This window comes from Odocoileus virginianus, chromosome 13 (assembly GCF_023699985.2).
Source record: "Odocoileus virginianus isolate 20LAN1187 ecotype Illinois chromosome 13, Ovbor_1.2, whole genome shotgun sequence".
Classification (NCBI taxonomy): Eukaryota; Metazoa; Chordata; class Mammalia; order Artiodactyla; family Cervidae; genus Odocoileus; species Odocoileus virginianus.
Window position 1 is genome coordinate 13,272,355 of NC_069686.1, and position 17,180 is coordinate 13,289,534.

The 17,180-nt window shown below is 34.1% G+C and overlaps 1 protein-coding gene and 1 pseudogene across 1 annotated transcript in view; both read right to left on the reverse strand.

Moving 5' to 3' along the window:
- Nucleotides 1–17,180, reverse strand: part of AGPS (alkylglycerone phosphate synthase) — a 138,537-nt gene that overhangs the window by 68,207 nt on the left and 53,150 nt on the right. Inside the window, exons 3-8 of the mRNA XM_070475984.1 lie at nucleotides 15,568–15,658; nucleotides 12,114–12,234; nucleotides 11,943–12,017; nucleotides 10,458–10,529; nucleotides 8,987–9,066; nucleotides 7,741–7,821 (exon numbers count right to left, since the gene is read on the reverse strand). Coding sequence (XP_070332085.1) covers nucleotides 7,741–7,821; nucleotides 8,987–9,066; nucleotides 10,458–10,529; nucleotides 11,943–12,017; nucleotides 12,114–12,234; nucleotides 15,568–15,658 — 520 coding nt within the window. The remainder of the gene's footprint in view (nucleotides 1–7,740; nucleotides 7,822–8,986; nucleotides 9,067–10,457; nucleotides 10,530–11,942; nucleotides 12,018–12,113; nucleotides 12,235–15,567; nucleotides 15,659–17,180) is intronic.
- LOC110139295 (poly(A) polymerase alpha pseudogene) lies at nucleotides 13,590–14,472 on the reverse strand (annotated as a pseudogene).

Here is a 17,180-nt window from a genome sequence, read left to right on the forward strand (position 1 = left end):
ACTCTTTGCAACCCCATGAATCACAGCACGCCAGGCCTCCCTGTCTATCACCAACTCCCTAAGTTTACTCAAACCCATGTCCATCGAGTTGGTGATGCCATCCAGCCATCTCATTCTCTATCGTCCCCTTCTCCTGCTGCCCCCAATCCCTCCCAGCATCAGGGTCCTTTCCAGTGAGTCAACTCTTCACATGAGATGGCCAAAGTATTAAGAGTTTCAGCTTCAGCATCAGTCCTTCCAATGAACACCCAGGACTGATCTCCTTCAGGATGGACTGGTTGGATCTCCTTGCAGTCCAAGGGACTCTCAAGAGTCTTCTCCAACACCACAGTTCAAAAGCATCAATTTTTCAGCACTCAGCTTTCTTCATAGTCCAACTGTCATATCCATACATGACCACTGGAAAAAACCATAGCCTTGACTAGACGGACCTTTGTTGGCAAAGTAATGTCTCTGCTTTTTAATATGCTAAGTTGGTCATAAATACCAATTAAAACAACAAGATACCACTACACCTCCAAATGAATGGCTCCAAACCAGAATACTGACAATACCAAATGCTGGAGAGGATATGTGGCAGCAGAAACTCTCAGTGCTGGTGGGAATGCAAAATGGCACAGCTACTTTGGAAGACTGACACTTTCTTACAAAACTAAATACACTCTAGCAATCATACTCCCTCTATTTAGTCAAAGGAGTTGAAAACTTAAGTCCGCATAAAAACCTGCACACAAATGTTTAAAGCAGCTTTATTCATAAGTGCCCAAACCTGGAAGCAATCAAGATATCTTTCAGTAGGTTAATGGACAAACTATGGAACATTGAAATAACTGAATATTATTTAGTGCTGAGAAGAAAAAAGCTATCAAGCCATGAAAAGACATGGAGGAAACTTAAACATATGTTACTAAGTGAAAGAAGCCAATCTGAAAAGGCCACATATTCTATGATTCCAACTGTATGACATTCTGAAAAAGGCAAAACTATGGAAACAAGAAAATTAGTGGACGACTTCCCTGGTGGTCCAGTGGCTAAGACTCTGGGCTCCCAACGCAGGGGGGGATTGGGTTCAATTCCTGGTCAGGGATCTAGATGCCACATGCTGCATCCAAGAGTTCACATGCCACATCTAAAGAAGCCACATGGCTGTAACAAATGAATACTGAGGATCCCACGTGCTACAACTAAGCCCCGGCACAGCCAAAGAATTAAGTAAATTAAAAAAAAAAAAAATAGATCAGTGGTTGCCAGAGGTGAGGGGTTGGAGGTGGAAAATAAATAGGAAGAGTACAGAGAATGTAGGGCAGTGAAGATACTGAGTGATATTATAATGATGGGCACTCAACAATTATTTAAACATTTGTCCAACCCACAAATGGACAGCACCATGTGCGCACCCTAACATAAACTAAGGACTTTCTGTAATTATGATGTTCCAATGTAGGGTGTCACTGTATCATTTATATGTGGAATCTAAATAAGCTGAACTCAAAGAAACAGAGCATAGACTGGTGGTTATCATGGGATGACAGGGTGGGGAAAATGTGACGATATTGGTCAAAAGGTACAAACTTCCAGTTACAACATGAATAAATTCTGAGAATTCAAAAAAAAGAAATCTACCAATCTCGTGAGTGATGTTGATATTGGGGGAGGCTAGGCATGCATGGGGACACAGGCATATAGGAAATCTCTGTACCTCCCTCTCAATTTTGTTTTAAACCTAAAACTGCTCTAAAAAAATATGACAGATATTTTCAGACAAAAGCAGAAAAAGTCATAAACAGCTGACCCACACTAAAGATATAAATATTTAAAACAAGTTTTTCAAGCAGAAAGTATCACCAGATTGAATTAAAGGCATCAAAGGGTAACTAGGGACTTCCCTGGTGGCTCGGTGGTGAAGAACCCACCTACCAATGAAGGAGATGTGGGTTCGATCCCTGGATTGAGAAGATCCCCTGGAAAAGGAAATGGCAACTCCAATGAGTTGCCTGGGAAAACCCATGGACAGAGCAGACTGAGAGGCTACAGTCCACGGGGTTGCAAGGGTTGGACATGACTAAGCGACAAAAAACAAAACAAGGAAGGGTAACTAGACAGGTAAATATAAAACATGCTTCTTATTGTTTAAACATCTCTAGGTAATGACTCACTATTTCAGTAAAAATTATAAAAGCAGAACATGTGACAACAGCATAGAGATAAGAAACATAATATTCTATGGTTTTTATGCTAAACTCTAAGTATTATATTACCACCTTAAAGTAGACTGTTTCAAGTTAAAGATATATACTATAAAACCTGAAACAATCCTTAAAAATAACAAAAAAGATAAAATGGTACCATTAAACAAAATTCAATCCAAAAAAAGGCAGTAAAAAGTGGAAAAGGAGAAAAAACAGGTACGTAAGATAAAAAACAAATGGCAAGATGACAGACTTAAACTGAACCATATCAATAACCACAATGACAGTAAATGGTCTAACCACTCAATTAAAAGATAGAGACTGTCAGGTTAGATAAAAAGGAAAAACCCAATTGCTTGCTATTTACAAGAAAAGCACTTTAAATATAAAAACATAAATGAGTAAAAAGTTTAAAAATGGAAAAAGGAAAAATATATACCATGCCAACAACAGTGAAAACTGGAATAGCTGTTTTAACATCAGATAAAGTAGACTTCAGAGCAAAAAATACCATCAGAAAGAAGGAAAGTAATTTCATAATAACAAAACTGTTCACTAGTCAAGAAGCTATAACAATCCCAAGCATTTATTCTCCCAATAACAAAGCTTTAAAATATATGAAGTGGAACTGACAGAACTGCAAGAAAAAATAGATCTACAATAATAACTGGAAGTTTTCATTTCCTTCTGTCAATAATTGATATAACAAGTAGACAAAAGAAAAAATTTTTAATACAGAAGACCTAAACAACACTATAAATCAATTTGACTTAATAGAATTTATAGACTACTCCAACCAACAGCAGCAGAAGACAAATTCTTTTCAAGTGTCCACGGAACATTTACAAGGTAGACCATGTTTTAGGCCATAAAACAAGTATCAATTAATTTGATATGCTTTAAGTCATATAAAGAATGTTTTCTGAACACAAGAGAATTAACAGAGAAATCAGTAACAGAAAGATGTTTGAAAAAATCCCCCAACAATTGGAAACATAAACAACAACATATAAGTACCAATGGGTCAAAGAAAAAATCAAAAGGGAAGTAGAAAACATTTTGAAACGAATGAAAATGAGAAGACATCAAAATTTGTGGAATGCCACTAAAGCAGTAGTTGGGAGAAATTTATAGTACTGAAAACCTATATTAAGAAGAAAGGCCAAAAAAAAAAAAAAAGAAGAAAGGCCTCAGACTTCTCTGGTGGCCCAGGGGATAAGAAGCTGCCTGCCAATGCAGGGAACACAGGTTCCATCTCTGGTCTGGGAAGATTCTATATGCAGTGAGGCAATTAAGCCCAAGCGCCACAACTACTGAGCCCAAGGTCCAGAACTGAGTCACAACTACAAAACCCATGAGCTGCAACTGCTTAAGTTCGCTATGCTCTAGGGCCTGTGAGCTGCAACTACTGAGCCTGTGTGCTGAAACTACTGAAGTCCACACACCTGGAGCCTTTGCTCCGCAACAAGAAAAATCACCACAAAAAGAAGCAGGCACACCCCAACAAACAGTAACCCCTGCCTGCCATTAACTAGAGAAAGCTCACGCAAAGCAACAAAGACCCAGCACAGTCAAAAATAAAATAAATTTTTAAAATTATATTTTAAAAATAGAAAGGCCTCAAATCACCTCATCTTCCACCTCAAGACATAAAAAAAAGCATTTGACAAAATCCAAAATTCACTCCTAATATAAAACACTCTATTTTCTGTTCTAGGTTCTTTGTATTTTCACATGGAATTTATAATCACCTTATCAATTTCTTTAAAAAAAGAAAAAAGTCTCCTGGGATTTTGATTGGGATTGCATCGATTCTATACATCAGTCTGGGGAGAACCAATAATAATACTGAATCTTCTAACCCATGAACATGTATAGCTTTAGGTTTATTTTAGGTCTGTTTATTTCTCTCAGCTGGGTCTTGCAGTTTTTAGTGTTCAAGTATTCCATACCTTTTCAAAAACTTTTAATATATTTATTTGACTGCTCTGGGTCTTAGTTGCATCATGCAAGGTCTTTTGTTGCAGCATGTGGAATCTATGTCTGTGACCAGGGATCGAATCCCAGCTCCCTGTATTGGGAGCATGGAGTTTTAACCACTGGACCACCAGAGAAGTCCCAGTATTTCATATTTTTAATAGATTTGTCCTTAAGTATTATATGTATATTTTACAATATAAGTGGTATTTTAAAAGTTTCCAATTTGATGATTAGTATACAGAAATAAAATTGATTTGTGTGTATAGCTTTTATATCTAGCAATCTTACTAAATTTACTAACTAGTTCTTAAAATTTTAGCTTCCATTAGATTTATCACATACAAGATCATGTCCTTTGTGAATAAAGACAATTTTACTTCTTCCTTTCCAATGTGTATGCTTTTATTCCTTACTTAAAAAAATGTAAACAGTTTTGTTGAGGTTTTTACACTCCACCCCTATAAAAAAATAGGATATGTGCTTTGATTTTAATAAAATTATAGGATTTGTAAACAAACTTACAGTGACAAAAAGCTTGTCAGAGACTGACAGGGATACAGTAAAGACGAGACGGAGAGAAATCGAAAGAGGTCAAGAGGAAACTTTCGGGGTTGGCTGGCGCGTGTGCTCTACATCTTGACTGCAGTAACGGTTTCATGCTTGTAGTCACATACCAAACCTTATCAAGTTGCACATTTTAAATAACTGCAACTTACTATGTGACAATTATATCTCAATGAAACTATTATGAAACAAAACAAAAGAAAATGACTCAAGATTTTAGCTCAAGCTGCCCAAAGAATTGAACTATCACCAACTAGGATTGAGAAGGCTACAGAATAAGCAAATTGTGGAGCGAAAACTGAAATTCAATTTTTAAAATATTGAGTTTAAAATGTCTATTACATATACAAGTGGAGATATCAACTAAGCAAGTGGATGTGCAAGTCTAGAATTCAAGAAAGAAGTCTGAGGTGATACAAATATTGGAGTCTGGCATATAGAAGGAATATTTAAAATCAGCTATGCTTGAATGAATTGAATGAAGCAAACAGTACCCAGTAAAAATTAGTGAAATAAATAAAAGTTCTAAGCACTTTACATTATTAACTTATTTCATCTCAACAAAAACTTTATGAAACAGGATTCATTATTTCCATTTTATAGATAAAGAAATTGAGGCATAGAGAAATGCATCCAGAGGCGGGGAAAATCATAAGTCATATATCCCCAGACTATTAACTAGTAAAATTAAGTAGCCAAAGAATTAATAAATGTAGAAACAAATTCCCAAAACCCATAACTGACATTCAGTGACCTCCCTTAAATTTTGCACATATTAAAATCAATGTAATTTACAAGTTAAAAAGACGAAAATCTGTGCTACCCAACTACTATATTTGTGTCATTTAAAAACTTTTAGAATGAAAAAGCAGCAAGTTTTAAGTCAGTTACCTCAGCTGAAGAAGAAACTGAAGGATAAAGAAGCATAAGGGATAAAGAACCTGAACTAGGATCAATACAGCCATAGAAACTATATTAAAGTCTACCAGAGGCAAAAAGAAATGTTCTACGTTGGCATTTAAGGAAATGAACTAGTAAGTAAAATATTAAAAGTTCCTAGTCTAGTAAAATGTCATTTAAATTTCAAGGAAATATGTTCCCTGAATTTTAATTCTAACCTTTAAAAAAAATCTTGGAAAGGTTAAAATACTACATCAAATGCTGAAATAAAGGATATAAAATTACAGACATGAAAGGCCATTCTTTGTCATAAAAAAAAAAACTGCTGTGTTGACAATGCCTCTCAGAGTAACAGAAGACTAAACAGGTCTTTTTACAGTTTTTTTCATTAAATGCTATTATTCAACCCATGAAGTTAATTTAAAGTATAATAATTAACAAATCTAATTACCTTGAATTTATAAAACCTTGACTTACTGAAGATCTTTAATGCCTCAATGAATATGTCCAATTGTATCTAGTTCTCTGTACCTCAGTGCATTAAATTAAAAAAAAGAAAAGTTTAATAATTTTTTTCAAAGCCTTTCATCCATAATTGATCACTGGACAACCCACTCCAGTATTCTTACTGGGATAATCCCATGGACAGAGGAGCCGGCAGGCTACAGTCGATAGGGTTGCAGAGTCAAACATGACTGAACAACCGAGCCTGCACACACACACACACACCAACTGCCTTCAACTCTTTACCATGAAATAAGGAAAAAGATAGTAAAGAGAAGATCAACAAGCATGTCACATCTCTATGTTCTGTTAAAAGACAGGAAGGAGGGGGTCTCTGTAATCCAAACTGAACAAAACATTCAGTTCATCATTAGCAAACTGGACTTTCTAATTCTGTTTGCAAAAGCTGAGTTACAATTATCTTGGCCATATTTTAAAGGGCTGAAGGAACCAATACATTTTAATAATGATCTGCTTAGAATCCAGGAGGAGAACCTCAAGTTTCCTAAAATTCATTAGGATCCTAAAAGTATATAAGGAGTTTCACTTATTCATGATATAAGCAGTTTTCAGTAAAATTATTCACTGAAAATTTCAATGAATGTGAATGCCAACTAATTGATCAAATTTATTAATTTCTGAAAATTCTATGTCCAACTTACTCTATTTTGCTCCATTTTTACTACTTTATTTCAGGTCGCTATCAGCCCTTGCCCAAATTAGTGCAGCAGCCACTTTATCTGCCTTTATGTGTCCATCCATCCTCCACACAGTAGCATAAAAGAACTATCTAAGTGCAAAGGTAAAGTTCAAACTTTATGATTTAACCTCTTCGTGCTGTCCTGGCTTAATCCTCTACCACTACTAAATGTATGAAAGAAAGTGAAAGTCGCTCAGTCGTGTCCAACTCTTTGAGATCCCATGGACTGTATAGCCCATGGAATTCTCCAAGCCAGAATACTGGAGTGGGTAGCCCTTCCCTTCTCCAGGGGATCTTCCCAACCCAGGGATCAAACCCAGGTCTCCTGCATTGCAGGCGGATTCTCTACCAGCTGAACCACAAGGGAAGCCCAACTATATATATACACATCCAGAATACAAACACCAAGAATGTGTGTTCTCCGATATACGCAGCCTAGATCCCAGCCGTACTCAGCTACCTGCAGATCCCCTCAAGCAACAGCTGCCTATAAAGTTTCCACACGTGCTGCTTCCTCTGACTGGACTGTTCTCCCCACACCCATATTTCCTTTTCATTATGATTTATCCTGAAGTTTCATTTTAAATGCCAAGCTCTCTATGATACCGTCTTCAACTCCTCCCCTTTGAACCTCATTTGATGAGCCTAACATCCCATATTTAGCCTTCTCCTAGCAATTCTCATTGAGTTATACTGTCTATTTACCGAATTTTCTGTCATAATATAATATAAGCTTTCCAAGGGTAAGAGATGGGTGTCTTATTCACTATGGAGTTCACAGCATCTAGTTCAATACTTGACTCACAACAAAAACGGAAAAATCTCAGTCAGTGAACATACTGTGAAAGGTACTTTTTTCATAGAGGGCACACATAGCGGTTTTGAAAATCTTAAATAACATACCTGTCTTTCCAATTCTTGTCCTGTTATGCCAGCCTCTACATGAGCTGTCAGATTGTTTTCATCAACCCAGAGGATACGATTCTGTTGCAAAAGAAGAAAGAAGTCTCATCTCCATGAATAGACACTTTCTCAGGAAATACAACTTCCTAACTCTAAGCAGCAAGTGACAAGATGGAAATGAAGTAGCAGTACCCACACTAGAAAGCCCCACTCGTCCCTGCCTACACATCACAGAGCTGGTAACACAGGCAGTATAATGCACAGGAGCTGGTTTAAAACATGGACACTCATAAAAGGAGGAAGAAGGTTTCAGATTAAATGAGACTAAAAGAAACCACCAAAATCTAACGTGAATCCCTATTCATACACTGAACTATAAAATAAAGACAGTTTTGAGATAACTGGAAAATGAATGTGGACTGGATACTAAATGACATAATTACTTTTTTAATTTTGTCAGAAGGGATAACATAGTGAGAAAATGTCCTTTTAAAAAGAAATACACAGAAATATTTGGTGTAAAGTAGTATGCCATCAGGATTTCCTTTAAAAATATTAGAGGAAAAAAGATAAAGTCAGTATGAAAAAATGTAAATAATTATTTAGAGACTAGAAATATTATTCTCTCAACTGTGATGCTTAAAAATTTCAATAAAACCATAAATATTAAAATTTTTTTATAATAAAGGATTATAGAAGCAGGAGTACTGTTGACTATATGAAGATCAAGTTCATACCCAAACTAAAACTTTAAAATAGCACAAGGGCCAACTCTCAGACCATAATAAACCAAAATTTCAAAAAATAATCCTAAAATTTATTAGTTCCTTTACTAATTTTAAGTTAATCTTAAAATTAATTAGCCCCTCTGTTCTTCCAAAAGCAAAGTGCAATAGCATTAGTAAAAATTTGGGAAACAAGTAAGTTCTGATGACTCAAATTAACATTAACTAATATTATTTGTTTTTTAATAATACAAATCAGGTCATCTATTGTATCACAATTCAATCCATGCTTCTCAAATTGTCAATTTCATATGTTAATTTGGTAGAATTCATCAAGGTATATGACTAAGTAAGAGTGACCTTAGCTTTTAGAGATCTGAAAGCAAAGATAAAATATAATGATGAAAAAAAATTTAAACAAAATGGACAATATACCTTTTTAAAAACAACTAAGATTGAGCCATAAAGAAAACTTTTAAAACCAAACACTATCTTCAAACACATCTTAAGTTATCATATACCATTTGTGAAGTGTCTAAAGAAATAATTGTTCTTGTCTCATCTGCAGGACACGCCAGGCCACATGAAACACTTGTTCCTCCTGCCAAAATAGAAGACAATAACTATGCTTAAATATTATTTTTTAGCTACATATCTAGGCAAATCCCTAATACAAAGTATACAAATAGGCCCACTAGGAAAAATACCTATCTCTACTTTGCAAAATGTAATTGGCAAATACTAACACACTAAAAGTAAACTCACCTTTATTTTACGGTGCATGCCAAAATGAAGAAATATTATGGAGCTGAAAGCAATGGGACATGGCTCCATCCCTTGGGCACACTCAAATGAAGCCCCTAACAATTTGTGGAGCTCCAAAAACATAATTAGAGAAGTTCTAAGCTAATGATTACTGTGGAGAGACAGCATAAAAGAAAAAAATACCCATCCTATACAACTAGAGACACCATTTTCTCCTATCATATTTATGAGATTCACTTATCTTTAAAATACTATCTTATATTTCCATACAAAAAGACCTCAATAAATTAGAATATATTCCTTAACATTTGTTGTCAAAGGAAAAAATGCTTTCTTGATATATAGAACAATACAGTGTTCTCAATTCTTAACCAGATCTGTATAATCATATAGCAGAATAAAATTGTAATTGGTACTTTCATATGTTTTGGACAGAATACACATGGAAATCATCTTGGTAAGTCACAAGGTAAGAATTATAGGGGGTATTTACCTACAAGGTTCAGCTTAATTTTTCAAGGTATGATAATATTAAGAACATGGCTATGACCAGTGACCACAATTTCTTGTCAAAGTCATTTGAAATCAGAAAACTATTTCATTAAAAGTGGCACTTTTGTACATGATTTCAACAGGAAGTATAAGCTGAAGAAGTTGTCTGGAACTTATGATTTGTAGGGGTCCCATTTCCATTCCATTAATGCCAATTAATTCAGTGAAGGCAACCTCCTTTGGCTTGTGGAAGTTGTTAAAACAATATGATTGATGAATGATCAAAAGACATTAAATTTGCCTTAAAATGTAAAATAATGTTAATGTTCAGTATTAAAAGATACTATTCATTTGGTCATCACTGTCCTGGTTGATCTTTTACATATGCATATCCCTCCTCAAAGATTTATGTTGGGTATAGTTAGTCTTTGAAAAAATAATACTCTCTCCATTAAGATAAAGGTTAGAAAGTAATTACTAAAGAAGGAACTCTTATCTAGGCAGTAAGTCAGAGCTTCAGTTAGAATCCATATGGGAAAGAAGCCATGAGTTAGGGTAAATCATATCTCAAACAGTTTAGGTAGATCTACTGAGAACAGAAATGAACAGCATAAGCCAATTTTTCAGGATAACCATATCACAACTATAAGAATGCTTCTTTTCAGTGGGAATGCACAAATATTTAAAATAGAACAACTTTAAATCACATTAAAATTCAAAAGGCACAATACCTACCACCAATTGGTATGATACAAAGGTTATATTTGCACGCTAGATTCACAATCTTAACTACATCATCATGACATGCTGTTGAAAAAAGGGAAGATAAATTAATCCCGAACATGAAAAAAATCTGGGTAATACTGCAATACAAGGGTCTAAAGTGCAATACAACTTCTTCTTCATTTATTCACTCATGAACACATTAAATCACTATCCTAAAACTATTTTTATCTTTAACTTTTCATTTTTAAATAATTTTATACATTTTTCAGTTTAAATATCTACACAGCATACACACATACACAATATATGGTTCGTAGATATTCAAACTGCGAGCAAGGCACCTCCACTGTATGGAATACCACATTGTCTCAAATTGCCTTACTGCCTCAAAACTTGCCCTCATGCAAAGAAAAACTTGAACTTTATTGCCCAATGGAAACTTACATTAAAGTTTAACAAAGACCTCAGTGAAATGACAACATGTTGTGAAACAAACTATTCCCAAGAAGTTCTTATACTGAAAGAGTCAACAGAACAAAATTTTGATTTAGGCACCAATACACTACTCAAACAGATTATTTTCTTCCTGGGTATGTCAACCTCCTTCCTATCACAAAATTAAAGCAGGACTTTTCCCTCAGATACTCCCTGAAAAGGAAAAAGATCACATCTAAGAACTAAAAGTCCATATATGAGGTAATTTTTTGAAAAATAAAACACTCTATATACTCCTTTTATGGAGTCTGAAGGGAAAAATGGATGAGAAGATTAGCAGAACTTCTTACAAGGTAATTATGAACAGTAAGGAGCAATATAGTTATTCTGCTTTAAATTTTCTGCTACAAGAGATGGATATAAAGATCATACATAAAAATATAGGGCTTAGTCATCAGTAAGAGCAAAATAACAGCAGAAAGCTCATCCACCTTCAAGTCAAATCCCTAAATGAAATTATTTTCTCAAAATTTAGTTATTTATATCAAAGACAGTATCTATATTAAACAACTTGCTTCATTATTTGAACACCATTAGTTTTTAGCCTACAAGTTGCTATCAACAAAGTACTCTTATTAGTTTGCAGTAATCAATTATCTTAACTAAAAGTTTCTTGGCATCTGAATATATCATTGATTGATAATAATTTTATTAAGCTTTCAAATTAGCCAAAAATATATTTTTCTACTGACTTCTTAAAAGGATATGTACATATTAAATGAAGATTTAGTCATCCATCAACAACAAAATTAATCATTAAAACCATTCAAAACGATCATATTAAGAATTATATGATCTTCAGTAAACTCTAAACATATAGCTATATAGCTATATTTCTATATATGTATCTATATAGCTATATATCTATATAGCTATCTAAAATATAGCTTTCTATATTTTTTTACAGCTCTTATGTTTAAAAGTACATATTTCCAACACTAAATTTACTTAAAATTTAACAATATTAAATTAATAATACAAAGAAAAACAGGAACTTACTTGGCCATAAAACTATATCAGGAATTCTCTGAAACATTCCTTCCCTGAGCAAAAATATCTCATGAAGACAATGACCTGTTTTGTAGTTTTAAAAAGAAAATGTAAAAATATCTTAAAATTAAAGGAAATTTAAAACTTAGAACTAAATAGGATTTATATGAAGTTGCTTACCATGAGCTCTAAATACTCGATCATCTGCTTCTTGTGAATATGAAATATTAGTTTCTTTAAGGTCATGAAGAAAATCTTCATTTACAATAGAAGGAGGTGTATCACTAGGATTTAAGGATGCCTAGAAAATAAAATTGGTTTTTTTGACTTATTTCTAGAAAATAAAAATTTGAAATGTTACAGAGAAGTGACTATAAAACATGGATTTTTTTTTTTTACATCTGAACTAGGACAGAAGCATAGAAAAATAATAAATAATACATATGGAAACCAACTCTGTGACAGTAACCAATTACAAATGATCTGAAAAACCACATTCTGTAACATAAGTTATAAGACTCTTATGTTTTCTCTTTTACTTCTATGTCCCATCTTTTCATTATTTCTAAAGTCTACAATTAAGGGGACTTCCCTGGCAGTCCAGTGGTTAAGACTTCATGCTTTCACTGCAAGGGGCATAGGTTCAATCCTTGATCAGAGAACTAATAAGTAAGATGCCCTATGCCACATGGTGTGGCCAAAAACAAATATAATAAAAATAAAGATCACAATTAAGATAGCAAAGTCTCAAATCTTCAATTTTAAACTAGGAAGACTGGGATATAGATAGTTAACTTCTGCATTATCTATATTTCATCTGTAGATAAAATTAATCATTTCAGAATGATCAGCAAAAAGCCTCCCAAAAAGAAGTAAATCCATTTTTATAGGCTCTCTTTAAAACTCACAACATAAACCTGATACTTAATTTCAACTAACAAGTATTCAACTTTAAAGCTATGTGGCATTGGCTCACCCAACTTCTTTGAGCCTTGGTTTCTTCAATTATTAAATGAGATTATCACCATCAAATTTATACAGCTGCCATAAGGAAGGAGAGTTAAATATGGTAATTTTTGTGAAAAGCACCTATTATCATGACTAGCATATAGGAAGAGTTCTATAAATGGCTAACCAAATCAAATCTGTTATGTTAAAAAAGCTATGGTATTCAGAAAAAATAAAATATAAGAATATGTAAAGAAAAATATTTACATAGCCTTTAAATATCTTATTAATGTTCTATATTTAATGTTCAATTATATAATAAATATTTCTTGCACGTGTGCTATAGGGCCCTGGTGATACAGCAGTGAGTTAAACCCCCAAAATTTTAAAACTTTTGTCCTCATGGGATTAACCTGTAGTGAAAAGAAATGACCAAAAGAACTCTGATGAAACATACAGATTACTAATTTTGTTAAGTTACTGAAAATTGAAATGGCTTAAAACAGAAAAAAAGAAGTGCATGTAAAACTAGTAAAATTTCTGAATATGACATATAGATTGTATCAGTGTCAAAAAAAAAAGTAAAACAAATAGTCAAAACACAGAAAGAGAAGATGGTTATTTTGAGATATTAGTCTGCCATCAGTTAGTCAGCTCTCTTAATAAAGTCGCATTTGTTGCCTCAAAAAAAAAGGAAATAGAAGAGAGTTTTTTTTCAGTGTCTATAACCAATTTTATTTTAATATAATCTAAACACATACCATTTGGAAAATACCAAGAAAAATTTATGTACAAGAGTTGATGCTATTGCATTTGGATAAAGCTGGCAAGTTCTTGCTACTAGCATAGCCAAGGAAACACCACCGTGGAAGCCTAATATATTGGAATAGATGTTGTGGCGTTTGGCCCACAGTTTGATAGCTCTCAGAGTTAAGGTGAAGTTGTCAATGTTTGGTACTAGATGTAAAATTTCATCGGTTACCCTGCAACTGTTAAGGCTTCTTATACATCTTATATCTAAATTTTTAAGCAGACTATCATCTCTTAAGTCCAAGTCTTCTGGAATAGTCTGCAGTGCTAATCTTGCAAACAAAATATCAATCTCTATCCCATCAAAACACAGTTTTATAACTGGTACAAATACCTCTTCAACAGCTCTTAAATCTTTTACTTCTTCCTGTAATTTCAACTTATCACAGAATGAGATGAAAAAATCACTCCAATCAACACGTCTTTGTGCAACACACAATGCATCAATATCAGCACCTTTTGTATGTACTCCTAATCTATAAGATCCAAATGTAAAAATTTTCCCACCAACATTTTCAATTACAGATTGTGGAAGATTCTTGCTTTCACTGATTGCTCATATCCACTCTTTTACCAGGTTATTTAATTTTCCCAAAATTAAAATCCTGCGCTGCAGTTCCTCTTCCTCTTCAGAAACCCCAAAGGGCTTCAGAGTCTCAACTAGCTTCTTTGTGAGTAGGCAGTCAGTCTCCTTGGGGGCTGCTAAGCTGATGGGAGAAGTAATGCCATAGTGCTTCTGTGGCGGCAGTGTTTGCTGTGATCCCTGTGTTGGAACTGGAAACAGGCATCATCTCCTGTGCCGGCAACGCCCCGGTCACTCCCTCCAACCTCCCGGGCTGCTGGGCTGCTGCAGGCCAGGGGAGGATCCACTGAGGCGGAGGCAGGGGGCGGGGGCCTGCCGTAGCCTTGAGGCCTACCCCACTCCCTCCGCTGTAAGCCTCCTCCTCCTTCCCCTTCGTCCTAACACGGTGCCGAGCAACCACAGCAACGTTAAAAGAGATTTTTTAAAGAAATGTTAAAAGAATTTGGTTTGGGAGAGGTAGGAATTAGATGTTTAGTCTAATTAAGTACAAGAATAAAATGTAACTGTGGACTTATAAATAAAACAAGCACTCACTGAATACCTACAGTCCTCAATAATATGTTGAATATAGTGGATAATATACTATAAATCATAGCCTCTGCACTTATGGAAGTTATACACAAAGGGATATACAGAATACTACACCATAGTAATAAATAATAAATATTATAATTATATAAACAAATGCTATTTCATCAGCTTAATACAGTTTAAAGGTTTTTAACTCCCCTGTCAGAAAAGTGATACTACAAGAGCAAACTAAAATTCTCTATCACTCATATCTTAATCAAAATTCTATTTTCAATCTTTGAATATTCTAAATGTTTTGATAGTAATATAATATTACATTTTTATTTTAAATTATTCTATATAAATCCTAGATTACTGTCAGTTCATTACAAAATGTAAAAATAATAGCAACTTATGTTTTGGTAACAAAGTGCTCTCACAGAATTAATTCATTTGAACTTCACTACTACTTGCGACACATAGAACTGACACTTATGACTCTCATTTCTCCTATTAAGATAACTGAGGCTAACAGAGTTTAAAAGTTTGAGATAAATCTCAAGATAAATGCTGAGATTAGGCTCTAGACCCGTGATGCTAAAAAACAAAAAAAAAAACCCACCCCTAGAAAGTCTAACAAGGCCAATCAAACCAACAAAAAGAAGGACAAATATATTAAAGCAACTATAACAAATTATAAAGATAAGTTTAATTAATTTGGGATTAAGCACATATACATACACACTCAATTAAGAATATTATTAGTTATTTTTATTTGCTTACTTTAGAGGTAGTTTTATGCTCCACACTTATTCCAAGGGTATTTTGGATCCACTCTCTAAAAGTTGGTAATGACATGCCACTAAGAGGGTACCTAAGGTAAAAAGAAGCAAAACATTAGAGAAAAGTATCTTCATGTCAATTCAAATCTTAGATTCTGTTTCTAGCAGAGGTCAAGTGGTTGCTATCAAACCAACCCTCCCACATATAATGATAAGCTCTGGACAAAAAAAAAAAAAAAACAATTATTTGAGGACAGTACAGATAACCCAATGATAGGCAAAAATAGGGGGTAAGAAGAAAATAGCACCACAGAAGTTTCCAGTTTCACAGGGTTTCGCCTAAGGGAGAGTCCCAGTACACAGAGCACCACAGAAAGAATAAAGAATGCAAGAATGCAAAAACCCTGCAGCATTCCTGGCTTAAGGAAACATGATGGTGTCTGCAGTGAACACAGCATCTGGGAAGGGCACAGTGAAATCACACAAATCCAGGAGTTAGAGAGGGACTTGTATATAAACTCTGTCCAAATGTCCTGCTGACTTTGAGTAACAAGTGTATGGAGCACACTCTAAGAAGCCCAGTTAAGCTTAAAAGAACTGAATACATAATTCAGCTGCTCACCATCACAGAAGTAAACCTGAGGTAACTCAAGTTAATTGCTTGGTTTAAAAAAAAAAAAGAAAAAAGCCTTTTCAGACAAATGTAACAGAATACAGACTTTCCTCAACATATCAGTAACAATGTCCAAGATATACTTTCAAAATTATTAGACATAAACAACCAACAAAGTGTTATCCATAATTAAGAGAAAAGGCAATCAATAAGAAACCCCAAGATGATCCAAAATATTGGAAATAGCACACGAGGATTTGAAAACAGCTATAACCACACTAAAGGACAAAAGGGAAAATATGTTAGCAGTGAATAAGAGAAAATAAATCTCAGCAAGAAATAGAAATTATTTTAAAAAACAGAAATTCTATAATTAAATTGAAATAAAAATTCATTGGAGGAACTCAAGAACAGACCAGAGATGTCAGTGAACTTATAGTTAGAGCAATAAAACATATATAATCTAAACAACAAAGAAAATAAAAAAAGATAAATGGAGCTGCAGGGACCTGTGGAACAATAGAAAAATACTAACATATATATATATAAATGGGAGTCCCAAGAACAAGAGGAAAAGGAATTTAAAAAAAAGGATTTGAAGAAATAATAACAAAGTTTTCAAATCTGATGAAAGATGTAAGTTTAGAAATTACAGAAAGTCAGAGAACTCTAGAAGATAAATGCAAAGGCACATCACAGTCAAACTGCAACTTAAAAAACAAAGAGAAAAAGAGAAAGACATCTTAAAAGTATCTATAGAAAAATAACATACTACACATAATGTAATAATAACGTTATGACTGACTTCTCATCAGAAAGTCCAGAAAAAAAAAAAAGTCCAGAAAACTACTGAACAACATTTTTCAAGTGCTGAAAGGCAAAGAACGCCAACTTAGAATTTTATACCTGGTAAAAGGTATCCTTCAAGAACAAAAGTAAAACAAAGAGCTCTTCAGATGCAAACTAAAGAGAACTAAGAGCCAGCACACCCACACTACAAG